Source organism: Lithobates pipiens, unplaced genomic scaffold (genome assembly GCF_037356315.1).
Source record: "Lithobates pipiens isolate NorthernLeopardFrog02 unplaced genomic scaffold, aLitPip1_a1.2 Scaffold_22, whole genome shotgun sequence".
Lineage (NCBI taxonomy): Eukaryota > Metazoa > Chordata > Amphibia > Anura > Ranidae > Lithobates > Lithobates pipiens.
Genome location: NW_027507784.1, coordinates 316,146,310 through 316,167,534, shown reverse-complemented (window position 1 = coordinate 316,167,534; position 21,225 = coordinate 316,146,310). Strand labels below are relative to the sequence as shown.

Here is a 21,225-nt window from a genome sequence, read left to right as displayed (position 1 = left end):
TATCATGCTGCGCGACTTGAGGCAACTTGGGGCGACTTCAAGTCGGATCCAAAGTTGCTCCTGTGTGAATGGACTCTTAGGCTCGGTTCACACAGGGGGCGACACGACTTGCCGCGCCGCGACCTGCCGCGACCTCAGCGGCGACTTGCAAACGACTTCTGTATAGAAGTCAATGCAAGTCGCCCGAGGTCGCCCAAAAGTAGTACAGGAACCTTTTTTCTAAGTCGGAGCGACTCGAGTCGCTCCTCTTAGAACGGTTCCGTAGTACAGAACGGGAGCGACTTGTCAGGTTGCGGCGCGGCAAGTCGTGTCGCCCCCTGTGTGAACCGAGCCTTAAGGCCCATACACACGATCTGACTTTTTGACAACAAACATGCAAATTAGCTGTTTTGGAGCAACATCCGACCGTGTGTACGCTCTATCGGACAAACTTTTTTGGTTTTCATCGGACTTTTGTTGGCTGTGCGAACGGACAAACTTTCTGGCAACAAAAGTCCGATGGAGCAAAGTCTGATCGTGTGTACAGAAAACCATAGGACTTTTGTACAAAGTACAAACAGGCATGCTCAGAACCAATGCAAAAGATCAGACAACAATACAGAAGTTGACCAAAGGTGGCGGTAAAGAGCAGAAAAACCACACGATTTGGTGAAAGTTGGCTGAAAAAGTCCTGCTGTGTGTATGCAATACAAGTTCAGGGCCGATGCCCTTTGTACAAAAATCCAAGGGAAAGTTTGTACAAAGTCCTATTGTGTGTATGAGGCTTTAGTGTTTTGTTTTGTTAGATGTGTGAAAATGTATGTATAATCTGTGTGATGAAATGATCATGCGTTCTACATATGTATGAATTTGTTCATGTCTGAACTTCTTTATGTTTGTATAATAATTTACAATAAAAATAGATTGAATCATAATGAACAAATTCAATAAAAACTTTTTGATTGAAGAAAAAACTAATAAGAATGTATCCTAAGTTACGAATTACTCGAAATTACGTATGCCGTATCTAAACGAATTAAACATAACAAATTAACAATAATAATTAACAATAATAGTAATAGTAAAAACTTTTAATTATTATTATTATTATTATTATTACTTCATTCCATTCCATTTGTTTAGATGCGGCATTCATTTTTTCGGATAATTCGTAACTTCTTTGTAACATCTGATAAATTCGTATTCTTATGATAAACAGCCAAATTTGAAAGCAAATTCCAATACCTATAATTTAAAAGTTCGTTATTATTAGTTTTTCTTTCTTATTTTTGAATTTTCAGATTTTCAAATTTGAGAATTATCGGATTTTCGAAATTTACGAATTTCGATCATAACGAATCACCCAAAAAACGCGAATTTTTCGGCAGTGCACAGGTCTAGAAAGCATTTATATTTTTTCTTTGTATCTTCATAGATGAGTTTTGTCTTGTGTTCTGCATTATTACCAAACAGATGAGACCCTCATGTCCAGGTAGTGATAGTCTTAGTATAGCGGGGATACTTCTCTTGCAGTCTGCAGCCTGACGCTTGTGTTTTGGATGTAATCAACTCACAAGAGCCCAATGTGCCAAACAGAAGCACGCATTCATGTATCTTATGCTGGAAACTTATCGGCCCATCTCACTAATAGGCATGTTACTTCCAAGTCCACTTATGGCAGAAAACAAGCCACTTATTATGTTGACATTCACGCTGTTAAAAACATCAATTACTCCACAACGCGCTGGGCAAGTCGCCTGGGCACGTGTTAATTAGAAGCTCTCTCTTCGGTGTGGGGCTGGGAAAGATGGTTTCTAGACAGTCTGGGTAAACCAAAGTGCAGTCAAGGGATGGATGCTCATGGTGAAGTCAGAGCTGATACACACAGTGATGGGGGGCTGTGGGCAATGGTTGCCCATGCATTAGGGCCACACGGGCACCGCCTCCCCTTTCCATGCGTGTGGCCTCCTGATCTACATACAGGGCATCGGACCATGGATTCCAATATGGGCGGGTGTTTTTTTTTGAAGCACGTAATCAGAGCCAGAGGCCCTAATGAGCTTCAAAAAATGGTAGGTTTAGGGTGCAGAGCACTATAAACCAGGCCCACCCGATTGTGTAAGAATAGCAAATGAATATCCGCTATTCTCACACTAATCCTCCTCCCGGCCAACCAGGAAGCGGGTCGTGAGGCCCGCCACCCAACTGGCTGAAAGGACAGGCGATCCTATTGGACACCTAGCGCCTAGGAGGAGGATACGCACAGTGGAAGCTGGCGTGCTGGAGGAGAGGACACAGGAGCCGCTGCCCGCAGCCTGTCACCTAAGGCCCCTTTCACACTGGGGCGGTTTTCAGGCGCTACAGTGCTAAAAATAGAGCCTGTGTAGCGCCCTGGAAAAAAATGGCCCCTTTCACTCCAGTGTGAAAGCCCAAGGGGCTTTCACGCTGGAGCGGTGCGCTAGCAGGACGGTGAAAAAAGTCCTGCTAGCCGCATCTTTGGAGCAGTGAAAGGAGCGGCGTATTCACCGCTCCTAAACCGCTCCTACCCATTAACACAGCGTGGCTATACCGCCAGCAAAGCGGCGCTTTGTGGGTGGTTTTAACCCTTTTTCGCCCGCTAGAGGGGGTTAAAACCATCCCGCTGGCGGCCGCTGACGGCCGCTCCATCCCAGTGTGAAAGTGGCCTTAGTGTTGGGCCGATCGGCAGACACCGAGTGAACAGGTGGGAGCGGGGTATGTAGTGCCGCCGGCCGCCCGGGTGTGTAGGGGGCAGGTGGTTTTTCTGCCCCCCCCAAAAAAAAAAACACACCAGCCGCCACTGACTGTGGGTGGTAATGCAGAGGCAGACAATATAGTTTAGTAGTTTTATCCTTGAAGATGGGTGACTAGACAGCATCAGATCTGCATATCCAATAACAGACCTATAATGATCTGTGTTATTATTCCAATTATTTGTAATCCTGTCCAGCCACTTTCATGATCCGTATCCCTCTGTCGGAGTCGGAAAGTCAGGGTCTTTGTTGGGGTTAAAGTGGTTGTAAACCTCAGACATGAAATATGAACAAAGCACATCCCTCTATAGTGTGTACTTGTCTCAATTAAAAGCACTAAAGCCCCATACACGCTATCAGATTTTCTGATGATTTTTGTCTTCAGATTTACCAAAACCATATAATATGAGGTCAAACCTTAAGAGTTTCAATGTGTATGCAATCAGGGAGGCCCTTTCACTGCATGGTTTTGGTAAATCTGAAGACAAAAATCATCAGAAAATCTGATAGTGTGTATGGGGCTATAGGGCCATTTCTGTCTGCTGCTTTGTTCCTCTGCTATCAGCATGAGTCACTTCTGACAAGTTTTCCTGACACCAAGAGAAAAATGGTGACAGGGGAGGGACCTCCAGCAAATGTAAGGGTGAATGGGGTGCCTTCCCTCCAATTAGCTTTCAGAGTTCTCCTCACTGAGCTCTGCAGAGTGTAACTTCAGCTCTCCATCCCCTTTCTTTTTTGAACTTTCAGACAAGTTTATAAATTCTGGACTTTGAATGGCTGTAGAGAAAAAGAGAGTAGAGAAGACTGCAAATAAACAGGTGCAACCTATGTAGGAGGATTTGCTTCATCTCTGTGTATCACCTGAGAATAGTCCCTTCATTGGTTATATGTAAGGGTTTACATATAACCAATGAACTTCAATGAGCAGAAACACACTGATAAGTCCTCACTGTGCTCTCTCTTGCTGTCAACATGTTCCCTATCTGCACAGATGCATGCAGCGAGCTTAATTGTCTTCCAGTGCTGGTGGTACAGCAAGTGACAGAATGAAGACATCGAAACTCAGGTGCTTGATCTAGCTGCACAATACTATGTGGGTTTTATTTTATCTTATTTTTATGCATGTTTTAACCACTTGCCGCCCGCCCTATAGGCAATTGACGGTGGCAAAGTGGTTGCATAATCCTGATCGGACGTCATATGACGTGATCAGGATTATGAGCCGCTGCGCGCCCCCGGGGGCGCGCATCGCGGAGATCGTTGTTGCGGGGTGTCAGTCTGACACCCGGCAACTACGATCTCGGTAAAGAGTCTCCGACGGAGACTCTTTACCACGTGATCAGCCATGTCCAATCACGGCTGATCACAGTGTAAATAGGAAGAGCCGGTGATCGGCTTTTCCTCACTCGCGTCTGTCGGCTGCTCCTCTGACAGGGGGGGGGTCTGTGCTGTCGATTATCAGCACAGCCCCCCCCCCCGAGGATGCCCACACTGGACCACCAGGGACACCACCAGACCACCAGGGATGCCCAGCAAAAGGTAATCCTCCCTAGACCAACAGGGATGCCAGTCAGTGCCACAATGGATGCCAATCAGTGCCCATAATGGATGCCAATCAGTGCCCACAATGGGCATCACTGATTGGTATGCATTATTGTTTGGCACTGATTGGCATCCATTAGTACAGTATAACAATACAATGCCGCCTATGAGTGCCCACCTGTGCCGCCTATCAGTGCCCACATGTGCTGCCTATCAGTGCCCATCCGTGCCACCTATCAGTGCCCACCCATGCCACCTATCATGGGCCCACCCATGCCCATCTGTGCCGCCTATCCATGCCCATCTGTGCCGCCTATCCATGCCCATCTGTGCCGCCCATCCATGCCCATCTGTGCCGCCCATCCATGCCAATCCGTGCCAGCTATCAGTGCCAATTTGTGCCACCTATCAGTGCCCATCCGTGTCGCCCATCAGTGCCGCCTATCAGTGCCCATCAGTGCCACCTATCAGTGCCACATATCTGTGTCCATCAATGCCACCTCATCAGTGCCACTTCATTGGTGCCACATCATTGGTGCCCATCAGTGCTGCCTTATCAGTGCCCATCAGTGTAGCCCCATCAGTGAAGGAGAAAACGTACTTATTTACAAAGTTTTGAAACTGAAACAAAAAAAAACATATTTTTTTTCAAAATTTTCGGTATTTTTTTATTTGTAGTGCAAAAAATAAAAACCGTAGAGGTGATCAAATTCCACCAAAAGAAAGCTCTATTTGTGGGAAAAAAATGATAAAAATTTCATTTGGGTACAGTGTAGCATGACCGCACAATTGTCATTCAAAGTGCAACAGCGCTGAAAGCTCAAAATTGGTCTGGGCAGGAAGGTGTTTAAGTGCCCTGTATTGAAGTGGTTAAATAAACAATTTTACCCAATGGAGGCCTTTCCCATCTTCCCATGTTGATATCGGCTTGGCATGAGATTTATCTACCTAGGGAGAAATTTGTTGAAATTTCCCCCAAAGGGAAAAAGCACAGTTAGATCAACTTTCTGTATAAAAAGGAGATCAACAGTATTTGATGAGTTTTCAGGAGTGAAAGTGGTTGTACACAAAGGTAAAAGGTGGTAAGGGACACAAACAGGCTTGAGGAGTTTGCAGTGGAGCAATATAATATTTAGACATGTGCAAAAGGAAAAAATTTGTTTAGTTTAGTTTCGTTTTAATTCGTTAATTCATTAATTTAATTCAGTTATATTCGTTAACTTCCTTAAATTCGTTTTCGGATTTCGTTTAGTTTTCTACCGAATTCGAAAAATCGGCCACATTCGAAAATATTTCAACCAAATTCGAAAATATTTCTACCGGATTCGAAATGATTTCAACATGATTCAATATTATTTCAACCACATTCGAAAATATTTTGTGACCCGACTTTAGGGCCATGTATCTCGGGGTCACTTAGTGCTAGAAACTCCAAATTTGGATATGTTGTAGTGCTAGTACTATTGTGGTGGCATACCAAATTTGGGGTTTCTAGCTATAAGTGACCCTGAGATATGTGGCTCCAAAATTGGGTCGCAAAATGTCATTCTCTGCTCTAATAACTAATAACATTTTGCAACCCGATTTTGGGGCCACATATCTCAGGGTCACTTATAGCTAGAAACAAATTTGGTATGCAAACACAATAGTACTAGCACTACAACTTATCCAAATTTGGAGTGTCTAGCACCAAGTGACCCCGAGATACATGGCCCTAAAGTCGGGTCACAAAATATTTTCGAATGCGGTTGAAATAATGTCGAATCATGTCGAATTCATTCGAATTCATTCGTTATATTTCTTTCGTATGCATCCGAATGTCCGAAAGATGCAAAATTCGTGCGAATTTCGATTCGTCACGAAACAAATTGCACAAGCCTAATATTGATTAATGGTCAGCTATAAGGAGCACTAGGCACTAGTATTTCTTTAGCTTAAAGCGGGAGTCCACCGGGACTCCGCGTTTTTTTTTAAAGCCAACAGCTACAAATACTGCAGCTGCTGACTTTTAAAATAGTGACACTTACCTGTCCAGCGCGCCCGCGATGTCGGCTCCCGAAGCCGATCTCTAGATCGTCACTCGGGTGCTGCCGCCGCCATCTTGGGTATGGGAATCAGGAAATGGAGCCTTTCGGCTTCATTTCCCGGTTCCCTACTGCGCATGCGCGAGTCGCGCTGCGCAATAAGGACGGTCCCCGCTGCCTATGGGATCTGTGTGTTTCCCAGCAGGCAGCGGGAGGGGGCGGGCACTTGCGGAAAGGGGCGTAATCTACGCCCCTTTCCGCAGAGAGCTATCCCGGAAGTGGGTGCAGTTACCTGGATTATCCAGGTAACTGCACCCCCCTCCCCCCTGAAAGGTGCCAATTGTGGCGCCGGAGGGGGGGAGGATTCCGATGAGCGGAAGGTCCATTTTAGGGTGGACCTCCGCTTTAAAGCGCTGGACACTTTATTTATTTATTTAGTTTGAAGCACTGGGCACTTTATTTATTTCTTTAGCTGGATTGAAGCACTGGACACTATTCATTTTTTTAGTTTGAAGCGCTGGACGCTTTTTTTTTATTTATTTAACTTGAAGCACTGGACATTTTATTGATTTATTTAGCTTGATTGAAGCACTGGACACTCTATTTGTTTTTTTTAGTTTGAAGCACTGAGCACTTTATTTATTTATTTATTTAGCTTAAAGCACTGGACACTTTATTTATTTCTTTAGCTTGATTGAAGCACTGGACACTCTATTAATTTTTTAGTTTGAAACGCTGGACACTTTATTTATTTAACTTAAAGCGCTGGACACTTTATTTATTTCTTTAGCTTGAAGCGCTGGGCACTTCTTTTTTTTTCTTTTTTTTAGTTTGCAGCACTGAACACTTTATTTATTTATTTCATTTGAAGCACTGGACACTTTATTTATTTCTTTAGCTTGCAGCAATGGACACTTTATTTATTTAACTTGAAGCACTGGACGCTTAATTTGTTTCTTTAGCTTGAAGCAATGGACACTTTGGGGTTTATTTACTAAAGGCAAATCCACTTTGCACTGCAAGCGCACTTGGAAGTAAAATAATTTTAGATCGGAGGGGGACATGCAAGGAAAATAAAAAACAGCATTTGATTGGATGATAAAACCAGCAGAGCTTCCCCTCATTTCAGATCTACCCCTTAGATTTAGAGCGACTGCACTTCCAAGTGCACTTGCAGTGCAAAGTGGATTTACCTTTCGTAAATAACCCAGTTTATTTATTTATTTAGCTTGATTGAAGCGCTGGGTACTTTATTCATTTCTTTAGCTTAAAGTGCTGGGCACTTTATGGAATAGCACTGGGCACTTTTTTATCATTTCCTTAGCTTGAAGCACTGTACACTTTGTTAATGGCATTTTTAATAAAATTTACTTTTGATGCAATTAGTTAATTTATTGATTTATTAATGTGCTATGACACTTTATTAACTTCAGCTGTTTTGCACACATTAGGTCAGTGGCGTCACTAGGGTTGGTGTCACTTGGTGCGGTTAAACATGATGTTACCCACAACACCGCCACTCCATGCGGTAAAACATGGGGTCACCGTGCCAACTACTTATACTGCTTGCATTTAAAAGGTGAATGTGTTAATGAATACAAAGCTGTAATAATTTGTTTCTTTTATATCTGCCTAGAGTTCAGCTTTAAAGTGACTTGACTGTAAAAAAAAGAAAAAAAGAAAAAAGGAGGATAAAAGTAGAACCACGGCTTGCAGTGGAGGACACAACCGGAACTATATCAAATACTGAAGTTTCTTGGATTGCTGGCGATCTGTAAGACAGTGAAGATCGAAGACACTGCTCACGGGACTGGTAAGTTTTGTTGTTTTTCTTTAGCTGGGTGATGTTTTTTTTTAAGTTACAGCCTCTTTTTAAAGAGGTACTTAATTTCCCCTGTATTTTTTTGTCCCCCTCTTATCCTCAAAAAACAAACTTACACACCCATTAAATCCAGCATTGTCCTGCTGATCTTCTTATGCTGCTTCAATGCTGCCATCTTCCTTTGTGACGTCATCAGGGGCTGGCTGTCTCTTTATGGTTCAGGCAGCCAGCCCCTGGTGATGGCCTCCAGTCCTTGGCTGAAGCGAATGCCTCCTGGGATATGTGACGTGTTTATTCCAGGGGGCTTCAGGCAGGGGGGGGGGGGGGGGAGATGTCATTCTTGTGAAGGAGGTGAGAATGAAGAGGATGGGAAGAGGATGAAGTGTAAAAAAAAAAAAATGGCTTTTTATAAAGAAATGTAGGGATGAAATGTAGGGATTTGCATGGGTAAGGGTCTGCTTTTAGAACAGTTCGTTGGTATATTTTAGCCTTTTGTGCAAATACCACAACTGCCAGCCTGCCATTCCTTAGCCCGTTAAAACTGTATTCACTCCTGTTGCTATTATTTTTGCTGCGTTTTACATAACAGGACAGGACTGCCATAAACATCTCCAGCAATGTGATTTTTCTGCTGCTCAGAGAACATTATTTTTTTTTCTTTTGGCATCGACTGTCTTTCCTCTTATGGTAATCAAAATTCTCCCTCGGAGTTAACAAAAAAATAAATAAAAAAAAAGCGCAAGATTTTACAGCGCTGTGACTAAGCAGCTGCAAGGTGATATCAAAATAAAGATGACTAACGCGGTCAGAACAAATTAGTGCTCTCTATTAGACCTTTTATTACTTGTAATGTATGTGAGCTTTGCAGCGCTCCATTGCCAGACATCAGACCTGGCAGTGTATGAAAGAATTTGCCGTGCCAAACAGAGTTGTACTTCTTCCTGCTGATGGAGACGGAGCAGAGAGGAAAAAAAAAAAAAGTTTTTATACAGCTTGAAGTCTGTTTTCTAAACGTGTCCCTGTGTCAAGAGCGGAGGAAAAAGATACATTAAAAAAAGGACTGGGATCTGTATTTCTGGTCCCTAAAAAGAGAACCAGTCATAGAATTATTTTTATTTTTTTAAAGTTGAGCTATAGGCAGTTATAAAGACACAAAATAATGCATTGATTACTTCATTCTTAAATGCATTTCCTTGATGCTGATGCACAGATTTGGGAAGGGAGAATAATCAGGTCTTCTTTGCGACCAGACAGGGCTGTATTGGAGAGATGACACCACTGGGAAAATTTCCCATCAAATTCCTGTCCATGTGACACCAGGGCATGAAATTTGGAGGAGAGGTTGTCACCATGACAGGAGGGCATAGACAACATAGTTTCTAACCTTTCCTTAGGCCCAATTCACATGACAGAGTCCACCTGCCAGTGGCAGCCACTCATGCAGGCCCCCCATCCATGCGCCTGGCCTCGAATCTAAATGCAGGGAGTTGGATGCATGGATTTCAATGTTTTGTTTTTTTAAGCACGTGATTATATCCTGAGGCTCCAATTGTCTTCAAAAAAAAGGATGGGCTTTTTTGACACAGAGCACTGCACCCAAGCCCATCCACTTCTGTGATGATAGCGAATTAATATTCGCTATTGTCTTCCTGATTCTCCTTCGGGCCAATCAGGAAGCAGTTTCTGTGACCCGATTGGCCAGGGAGTCTTAGGACTCCCTGGCCAATTGTGTCTCAGGACACACTTCCTGTTCGCCCGGGAGGAGAATCAACAGCTCGGCTCTTCATTCCTCCTGACTCCAAAGTTAATGCCCTGATGAGGGTTCGGTGTTAGTTTGTCGCCCCCTCGAAAATATTGGGCAGCGGCCACCACTGCCACCTGCTCAGCATGAAATCTTTCCGCTGATCCCTGCTAAGCAAGAGTATGGTTTGTCTGTGTTCACCCTGCTAACCGGACACAGACACAGCCTGCTGTCCTTTATAGGCGGTCAATTGTGAATGGATGGCCCGTCCTTTTACACCCAATGGTCATCCGATCTGATCCACTAGACCAGTGATGGCGAACCTTGGCACCCCAGATGTTTTGAAACTACATTTCCCATGATGCTCCACTACACTGCATAGTGCATAAGCATTATGGGAAATGTAGTTCCAAAACATCTGGGGTGCCAAGGTTCGCCATCACTGCACTAGACGGATGGGAAACGGACCCCCCATCCATCTGTTTTTGGCGGACAGGATCGAATGTCGGCGAATGTTAACAGGCATCAACATCCGTCGCTCCATAGAGGGCAATGGATGGTCCGATCGGTCCGCTCATGTGAAAGGGGCCTTACTCTACTTAAATATATTTTTGTTACTGTTTCTGCCCCCATTAGAAAGGTTTCTTTTCGCATCTTGTTCTGGACCGTCAAGCAGTAAATGTAGAGCACCGTGGTGACACAGAGGCAGTGCCATGACATCCTACGTTCACAGTCTTCAATTTAGCCAGCCATACAAGGATTGAAATTTGGTAAATTTTAATCCATGTATGGGCAGAGTGGTTGTATAGAAGTTTACCAATCGACTTCTGTACAACTGTCCTGTTGGAAAATGTCTGCTTGATTAGCACCGCTGGCTGTAATCTCCCCACTGTCAGACTATAAGGCCACACACACTTTCAATGTGTTAATAGGGGATTTTTTTTATTTATTTTTTGGTTCAACCCACTGGTTGAACAAAAACAAAAAAAAGAATCATCTATGGGCAGCCTTAGTCTTCCTGGTTGAGTGAGGCTGGGTGTCTTATAACCCAGAGGACATATTTTGGCATGGAATAGGTGCTGCGGGGGACAGCTTAGGACTGAAGGCGGGTATTGCAGCATGTGTGCTGCTTTAGAGGGTGAATGGGCTTTAGACCCCATTCACACTTTGCCATGATGCTGCCCGCGATTCCATAATCATGCCATTATCCTCCAATGGTACCCCATATGCAATGCGATTCTGCCACAATTGTCACGTGCCAGGATCGCGTGGTAATCGTGACAAACTGCGCTTTTTAAAATCTCATGAAGCTTGTCACCCAAAAAGAAGCAGGAACATTCAAGAAAATGGGCTGGCCCTATGCGACACACAGAAAAGGAGCAGGAGCTTCTTTTCGGGTGACAAACGTGCATAGGGCAGCCCATTCAAGCGACTGGGCTGGCCCTATGCTACACACAGAATTGTGCTTCGAAAATCGTGTTGTGGCAATGCTCGTTCCTGCTACGTGATATGTGAATGGGACATTAAATATGGCGTTTGCTATGACGAAACGTGTCGGGTGGAGCCAGCAAGCAGCGGAAGGTAGGCTTTGCCGAGGCTTAGCAGAGGACCGGATGCTTATACCCTAATATATGCTATATTCCCTGTGTGGCTATTTTGTTATGTAAATGCATGTTAACCGTTTTAATGAATTGGAAGACTGGTTTTACTACACAATGCAAGGTTTCTCTTTCTATATGTGTTCCCATTTTTGGAGCTATTTATGGATGTGAGCATATGAAGATTATAGGATACCTGGTGATGTTTGCACCATAAGCGCTCTATGACCATTCTTTAATTGGGGGGTCATATATGTTTGGTAAGGTATAACAGTACACACCGTGGTGATTGCGAAGGTACTTTCCTTTCCCTCTCTACTTGTGGAAGATTACTAGTTGAGGATTCCATTGCTCTATGTTTGGAGTGCCACTATGGGCTGCCATCTTGCATTGTTATTTGCTGAACTTTTTCACTTTGATTTGTGAAAGAGATGGACACTTTTAATTTGCATCACCACTTTTATTATCATTTATTATTTTCACTATATATGTTGGTAAATGGGCACAGATGTTTGTAAATTTTTTTTTTTTATTGGCGATAATTTATAATCATAGTTTTTTTTGTAGCGCTGCACTTTTTTTGTATAAAATGTTTTGTGTGCCTGGATAGTCCCTCTCCTCGGGCCCACTCTAAAATAATAATCGTGATGATGGCCACTTTTATTATCTCACAGGTCTGAGGCCTCTGGTCCTTAGGGCCCTCTTGAAATCTAATGCCATGTATATTTTCTTATGAGATTTGAGACTCATCCCTCAAGATAACAGAATTAATGACTCATAGGGATCACCAAAACTTCATGGCTAAAAAAAAGAAAAAGAAACCAATACTTAAAATACCATATAATATATTTAGCAAAAAAGGCTTGTATAAGCCAACAGAATAAAGTCAGGTGAAGGTGGAACACCCTTTTAATGAACTTGTATCACACAAACCCCTCTAGGAAATGATCTGGTGAAGGAACATTCTGGTAATTGGACAAGGAACGTAAAGAAGCAATCCTGAACACAAGTGGTGTGAGTCAGTCCCCGAGGACATCATTTACCACTCACCCAGCCATGACGATGAAAAAATCCAGCCTGTTCCAAGTATCTCCCAGGTAACACTTCTGCCCAAAGATGCCCAACGCGATCATCTTAATGACCATTTCCACAGCAAAGAAAGCGAAGATGAAGCCATCAAATGCCTGGAGCAAAGAAGAGAAGAAACACCCTTATTGTAGCCAATTTTATTTATACTTCAAGCAATGGCTTTCCTGAAATGAATACACCCAGTGACCTTAAAAAGGCATCTATAATAATGCTTAATATCATTGCAAATGCACAAATTGTTTTTCTGTTGTATATTGTAAGCCCTTTTTTAATTAAAAAAATATATTTTTAAGGGCTTGGATCAATTTTATTGATTTTCTTAATTTTTTTTAAAGTGTATCTAAAGTTTTTTTTTTGTAAATTGTGGATAGTGTAGGGAAGGGTTAGAATCTGGTGTCCTCTCTGAGATGATTCACCCCCTCTATTTGTCCTGGTGAACATTGGCAACATTTTAGGTCACCACTGAAACAGGAGAAGAAGGAAAATTTTCCAACGTAGGCACTGGTTCTGGTGACAATCGTCTAAGGCTCCGTTCACACATAAGTGTTCCATAAATGTGAGAATAGATCATGCGTTTTCGTGCCTGTTGCGCTTGCAGTACCAATCATCGGTGATGGCACCTCAAACTTGGCAAGCAGATGTGCCACAAACGCACCAAAATGCACAGTTAATTGTGCAAAGCTAAATCCCCCCAAAAAAAAGAAGTACAGGAGCTTCTTTGCTATGCTTGTTGCATGTAGGGAAGCCCATTGAAGTGAATTGGTTGCCCTATGCTTGTAGCACGAAAACAAGCAAAAACGCACTAAAACGCACATTCAAGAGATACTGGGTGTGAACATAGCCTTAGAAGGATTTATCCCTGTTTGAAAGATTTCCCTCACTTGCTTTTGTTTCAGCAGGACAGGAAGAAAAGCAAATGGAAATCTCCCCAATGGGACTCCGATGGTAAAAAAAAACAAAAAAAACTGACAGGGGTTTAACCATTCCCTATACCAGCCATGATAAAAAAAATGTTGGCTTTAGATACACTTTAAAATTAAAGTGTTTTTTTAAATGATTATTTGTAAATGTTTTTGTTTCATAAATCTTGTTACACAAATAAACAGTTAATACATAATAAAGGATTCCTAGAGCACCATGGATAAGCTAAAGAAATAGCATTAAAGAAAGGTGTTGATTTACTAAAACTGGAAAGCAGAAAATCTGATACAGCTGTGCATGGTAGCCAATCAGCTTCTAACTTTTAGCTTGTTCAGTTAAGCTTTGACCCGAAAAAAAATAACCTAGAAGCTGGTTTCTTCGCAGAGCTGCACCAGATTTTGCGATCTCCAGTTTTAGTAAATCAACCTCAAACTGTCTATGTTTAAGCTGGCATTGACGGAAATTACCAACTGAGTTATTCGAAAAAGGAGTAATTCACAGCTATGCATTAAAGTAATTGTAAAGTCTTATTTTTTTCCATAAAAACAACAAACATGTTATACTTATCTGCCCTGTGCAGTGTATTTGCACAGAGCAGCCCGAATCCTCCTCTTCTCTGGTCCCTCTTCTGTGCTCCTGTACCCTCTCTCCTGTCGAGTGCCCCCACAGCAAGCAGCTTGCTATGGGGCACTGCAGTGAGTCACAGCTCCCTGTGCTCATTCAGACACAGAGCCGCGGCCCGGCCCCCTCTCTCTCCTGATTGGCTGACTTACTTTGATTGACAGCAGCAGGAACCAAGGGTGCCGCTGCTGTGTCTTTGCCAAACAGGAGGAAGAGTCTCCCACACTCCAAAGACATGTTTGTAGGTTAATTGGCTCTTTTCCAAATTGGCCCTAGTATGTGTATGTATGAATGGGAGTTAGGAGATCCTTAGATTGTAAGCTCCTTGAGGGCAGGGACTGATGTGAATGTATAATACAGTGCATCCGGAAAGTATTCACAGCGCTTCACTTTTTTCACATTTTGTTATGTTACAGCCTTATTCCAAAATGGATTCAATTCATTTTTTTCCTCAAAATTCTACAAACAATATCCCATAATGACAACGTAAAAAATGTTTGTTTGAAATCTTTGCAAATTTATTAAAAATCAAAAAATCCCATGTACATAAGTATTCACAGCCTTTGCCATAACACTCAAAATTGAGCTCAGGTACATTCTGTTTCCACTGATCATTCTTGAGATGTTTCTACGACTTGATTGGAGTCCACCTGTGGTAAATTCAGTTGATTGTACAGGATTTGGACAGGCACACACCTATACAAGGCCCCACAGGTAACAGTGCATGTCAGAGCACAAACCAAGCCATGAAGTAATTGTCTATAGACCTCAGAGACAGGATAGTATCGCAGCATAGATCTGGGGAAGGGTACATTAAATTTTCTGCAGCATTTAAGGTTCCAATGAGCACAGTGGCCTCCTTCATCCGTAAATGGAAGAAGTTTGAAACCATCAGGACTCTTCCTAGAGCGGGCCTCCTGGCCAAACTGAGCGATTGGGGGAGAAGGGCCTTAGTCAGGGAGGTGGCCAAGAACATGATGGTCCCTCTGACAGAGCTCCAGCGCTTCTCTGTGGATAGAGGAGAACCTTTGAGAAGAACAACCATCTCTGCAACACTCCACCAATCAGACCTGTATGGTAGAGTGGCCAGACGGAAGCCACTCCTCAGTAAAAGGCACATGACAGCACACCTGTAGTTTGCCAAAAGGCACCTGAAGGACTCTCAGACCATGAGGAACAAACTTCTCTGATCTGATTAAGCAAAGATTGAACTCTTTGGCCTGAATGGCAAGCATCATGTCTGGAGGAAACCGGGTACCACTCATCACCAGGCCAATACAGCCCTACAGTTAATCATGGTGGTGGCAGCATCATTCTGTGGGAATATTTTTTTAGTGGCAGGAACTGGGAGACTAGTCAGGTTCGAGGGAAAGATGAATGCAGCAATGTACAGAGATATCCTGATGAAAACCTGCTCCAGAGCGCTCTGGACCCCAGACTGGGGTGATGGTTCATCTTCCAATAGGACAACAACCCTAAGCACACAGCCAAGACAACAAAGGAGTGGCTACGGGACACCTCTGTGAATGTCCTTGAGTGGCCCAGCCAGAGCCCAGACTTGAACCCGATTGAACATCTCTGGAGATGGCTGTGGACCGATGCTCCCCATCCAACCTGATGTTTGAGAGCTTCTGCAAAGAAGAATGGGAGAAACTTCCCAAAAATAGATGTGCTAAGCTTATAGCATCATACTCAAAAAGACTTGAGCCTGGAATTGGTGCCAAAGGTTCTTCAACAAACTACTGAGCAAAGACTGTGAATACTTACAGTATGTACATGGTATTTTATTATTTTTAATAAATTTGCAAAGATTTCAAACCAACTTATTTTACCTTGTCATTATGGGGTATTGTGTGTAGAATTTTGAAGAAAATCATGAATTTAATCCATTTTGGAATGGATACACTGTATATGTAAAGCACTGCGCAAATTCACAGCTATAGATGAGTACCTGTAATAAGTAAAAAATAAAAATTCAGACTAAGTGGTGGCACTCATATACAGCGCAATGAAGTGCGTTCTATTAACACGTATTACTACAATCGCATAGATGTGAATCTAGTCTTACATTATACAGTAAGGTGTGTAGCACTAGTAAAATATCTGAGAAAATAATTGATCAAAGTAAATGGTTTTACTATATACTGAATGTTTGCCTTTTCGGATCTTTCATTGATGCTCTACACTGGTGCTCCACACATTTTATCAACTTTTTTGAGTTTCCTTTGAACACTGCCATCCGGAACCCAAAGATCCCCCGAAAAAGAGGAGTCACTTTTCTGAATCATTCACATTTTGTGAGTAAATTACTGGTTGAGCTATTGATCTCTGTGAACAAGTCAGGCCTATAAGAAGACTTAGGAAAACAAACGTCTAAAGCTCTGCCTGCAGGATAAAAATAAGAACGCAAATTGTTACTATCTAATTTTTTCATATTTGCCTGACCAAAAAAAAAATAATATCATCTATATCTAATATGTAAATAAATAAATACAAAAATAAATGCTATAGAAAGCCACTACACATATGTATTACCAGTTACATTTTTTCCATCCCCATTCCAGCACTTTTTAACTGCATTTTCTGCAGCTTCTGAGAGTCTGCTTTGTACAATTGTGACACTGAATCACACAGGGGTGTATTTATGAAAAATCTGCAGAGCTATTTGTCCTGTGAAACTGTATGTACATTAATGCTGTGCAACTGGGGGCAAAAAAAAACAAATGTTATTAGGCCATTTGCTCTCCAGGCTGAATGTTATTCATATACACAGACTAGAGTGAATAAAGAAAATGTCACACTATGGCCACTTGATGGAGCTAATGATCATAGTAAATAAGTACTTATTTCTGATGATCATTAGCTCCATCTAGATATCTTTCATGATTCGCTCTCTTCTGTAGAAATGAATAACAATCGTCCTGAAGAGAAAATAGCTTAGTAACATTAGTTTTGCCCCTGTTTGGTAAATAGCCATGCATATTTTTTTCTTTATAAATACACTCCATGTTATAAAAATGTTGAAACACAGAGATGACAAACAAAATAGAAAAAAAATCAGAAATATGGTGAAAAGGAAAAAAAAAAAAAAGCTACACAGTCATGGAAACGCACCATAAAATTGAGTTTTGTCATGGAAAAAGATGCTATTTTCAGACATGACATAGGGTTATCCTTTGTCTTTGGTTTAGATACAAATAACGATGAGCCTTTTTTTTTCTATATCTTGTTTTCTTCATACTGTTGGTGGGTTTAGTTGCTCCTTGATTATCATGACTCATTAGGAGCATACTAAATGGATGTGGGAGTCAGTAGTCATAATCGGCATGCCCTAATTTCTTGTAAATAAACCTGGTTTAGACTATAAAAAACACGTACAACAACAAGGACTGGGACTTCACAACAGGTGCTACAAATAAAAGTAAACCTATCATAGAGCAAACTTGCCAAGCCAGCCTTTACAGGAGAGACTAGGCACCACCTGGAAGGGCTATATGGACCTCAGAGGCCTCATGGACCAGTGCCTAGAATGGCTGGATTAGAGGGGTAGCATCAAATCACAGCTTATTGCAAGTTGTGATCATTTTTCCTTATTTTGTCTATGGTCACCTATGGATATTTGTGGCTGAATTCCGAGAACTATAGGGGGACGGGGAGTACAGGACATGTAAAGAGGAGCCAGAAGGCAGCCTTTCTCAACCTTTTCAACACAGAGGAACCCTTGAAATTACTTTCTGGGCTCAGGGAACTCCTGCTAAAAATTACTTTATCTACAACTGGTCAAAAGGAAGAACGCTCCTTATAACTATGGTCATTGGGAAGAATTACCTTCTTGTAGACAGCCAAAACAATCATTGGTGTTAGTGGGAACTTATCTGCAAAGCAAAAACTGCTCATTGCTCAAGGAACCCCTAGCAACCTCTGGAGGAACCCTATGGTTCCATGGAACCCTGGTTGAGAAACCCTACTCTATACAGTTCATGAACACATCTCTTGTTTGATGGTCTCTACGGCTAAAATGTAGCTGTGAATATAAAGCTAACCCCATGCTGCCAACAAAGTATTTTAACATATATTTGTATTTCAATTATTATATAACATAAGGGGCAAAGAAAAAAAAAATATCATCAAGTGTGTCTAGGGCAGCATGGAGTCTAAATACAACCTCTCACTAAGTTGAGCTGAGGCCTCTCATTGCATTATTTACTCAAGTGGGCGTGATCCTCAGCTTTGACTTTTGTAAAGTCAAAATATACATACCAAGGGTACCTGGGTTAAAGCGGAAGTGTTTCAGAAAGCAAACCCACAAAATGTGTGAAGTTTATTATCCGCTGTAAGCTTTATTTTAATATGGTTTATTAGCAACAGGTGTGCATTTTAAATCTTCCCTTCAGTCTTGCACAGTTGTACAGGCTTCTCTCCTCTACTGAAATTGCTTACATTGATTTCACTGCACACTGCAAGCTTCTTCTGTGCATTAGAAGCAGATGGAGAACATCTCATTTCCTGGCTGTAGGATATACAGCACCCAGGGGTCTCCAAACTATGGCCCTCCAGTTGTTCAAGAACTACAATTCCCATCATGCCTAGTCATGTCTGTGAATGTCAGAGTTTTACAATGCCTCATGGGACGTAACGGGTCCACAATAACTGGAGGGCTGTAGTTTGGAGATCCCTGGCCCTTTCCTCCCCACTGGATTTCAGTTCTTCCAATCATGGAGGCTCAGTATAACATGTGGGTGTTACCTAGGGCAGTCATAGGGTTCCTCTGTGCCTTCATCCTATGGTTTCTGCTTGTAGGCAGGGCCTACAGTGTTGCATTGCAAGGGTTGATTCTTGGTTACTGTGGGGTTAACTGTGGACTGTGTCAGCCTTAGGTTGGGTCAGTTCCCGTTAGAGCAGTGGTCATCTACCCTGTCCTCAGGGCCCACTAACAGGCCAGGTTTGCAAGATAACTGAAATACATCACAGGTGATCTCATTTGCTGCTCAGTGATTGCAGTATTCTAGTCTGCATCTGCCCAAGGTAATACATAAAACCTGGCCTGTTAGTGGGCCCTGAGGACAGGGTTGGTGATCACTGCGTTAGAAGGTATATACTGTAGGTGAGAGGAACTCGTTCTCTGGGGCTCTTTCTATGGTGTTGGTGCATCGCAGTGTACCCGTGGTTTTTCGTGCAGGTTACCCATGGTTTCCCATAGGCTTCTATTAGATCGCACATTTTTTGTGCAATTTCTGAAATCACAATAGAAGTTTTGCATGCTGCATCTTTGTGGGCTTTCAGAAAATGTACCAAAAACACACAATCTAATAAAAGTCTATGATAAATCTGCACGAAAACCATGGGTACACTGTGCTGCACCTGCACTTCAGGCAACAGTAACTGTAAAGTGGCCTAAGAAAGGAGCTTTGCTAACAGTCCTTGAATAGGTGTCAACTGCTGCATTATTAACCTGTATGGAACCTGTCAGCTATGTGTCAAGAACTAAATAAAGTAAACAAGTTCCATTATTTAGCAAAGTCTGGTCTGTTCACTATATAAGGAAATCAAGTGTGTGCTTTTACAGTGAATGGTGATGGGGAATGAAGTCTAGAACCATGGTGATAATAAGGATCAAATAAAATGGAACATCCACAGTTACATGAAAAAGTATGTGAACCCTTGGGATTAACTGGTTTTCTGCAGTAATTTGCCATAAAATGCGATCTGATCCTCAAGTCACAACAATAGACAAACACAATGTGCTTAAGTGGAAAATGCACCTTTTGGAGTGGCCCAATCAGAGCCCAGAACTTAACGCCATAGAGATGTTGTGAAATGACCTCAAGAGAGATGTTCACACCAGATATCCTACAAATGTGTCTGAGCTAATGCAGTTTTGTAAAGAAGAATGTTCAAAATGTCCTCCTAAACATTGTGCAGGCCTGAAAGCACTTGCTTGAAGTCATTGCTTCCAAATGAGGTTTGACCAGCTTTAAACCGCATGGGTTCACTTACTTTTTCCTCCAACACTGAATGTTAAATGTTTATGCTCAAAATAGACATGAGAAATTATACTTTTTCTGTGTTATCAGCTTAAGCACATTGTGTTAGTCTATTGTTGTGACTTAGATGAGAATCAGTTCATATTTTAAAGGTAAATTGCTGCAGGAAACCAGTTGGTTCACATACTTTTCTCACCACTGTACATAAAGAAGGCGGTGCAGCCAAATTCGGGAGAGGTAGTGGTGGTGATTGGTGATGGAAGCCCTGAGGGGTGAATTGATGAACATTTGATCCTCCCTTTTCAGTGGATGGGACCTTACCTTATGGCCCACTGTGAAACAGAGCTTTTCAAGGGTCGAGCCTGGACTAAGAATGTGCAAGGGCCATGCAAAGTGTTCAGTGGCCTCCCTCCATACCCTCAAACAGTCTACCGTATAGTGTAAGAAATGGTGGAGGATATTTGGTCATCGTCGTAATGTCTCTGTGGTCAATGTCGGGACAGGTGTCCCTGACAGGTGAACAGACCTGTTCTTTGCGGTGTGAGGCCTGGAATGGTGGTCTGAACAGTGGCTACAAGGGTGCATTACCATAAAATGTTGTTGGATGGTATGCAGGTCCCCAAAATGCCCACACAATATTTAATGATGGTGGGAGTGTAGGCATCGTGCACACGCCAGTAAAGAATGGCCTGTCAGAACAGTAAGTGTTCCAACCTGCAGATGGCTGGTCCTATAATAGTTAAACTTGCCATCATCTGTCAAAAGCTAAGATGTCACTATTGGATGAAGTAGCCTATTAATGTGTTTCAACCACCCCTACTTTATGCAGGAGGGGTGAACTGTCTCCATATAAAGCCAATGGGCTCAGTAACAAGGGTAATATTTTATGTTCCCCCGGCCATAGCAGTGAATGACCTGGCGGTCATGTTTTTGGATAAGCAGCGAGGCATAAGCGAGGTAAAACAGATACACCATCTTATCTCCCATAAACACATTAGTAAACATATATGTACATCCACTGCGCATACAAATTCCATCATATTAATTTTAATGGTAGAGAATGCCCTGCGGAATGGCTGTATGAGGAGGTCCGTGCTTACCTTAGGCATTATTTCTTGTTTATAGCAAATTAT

At 42.4% G+C, this 21,225-nt stretch overlaps 1 protein-coding gene across 3 annotated transcripts in view; it reads right to left on the bottom strand.

Annotated features, from left to right (window-relative positions):
* Positions 1-21,225, bottom strand: part of CACNA1H (calcium voltage-gated channel subunit alpha1 H) — a 364,555-nt gene that overhangs the window by 316,578 nt on the left and 26,752 nt on the right. For all 3 annotated transcript variants that reach the window (XM_077449411.1, XM_077449413.1, XM_077449412.1), the window contains exon 2: positions 12,528-12,661. In XM_077449411.1, coding sequence (XP_077305537.1) covers positions 12,528-12,661 — 134 coding nt within the window. The remainder of the gene's footprint in view (positions 1-12,527; positions 12,662-21,225) is intronic.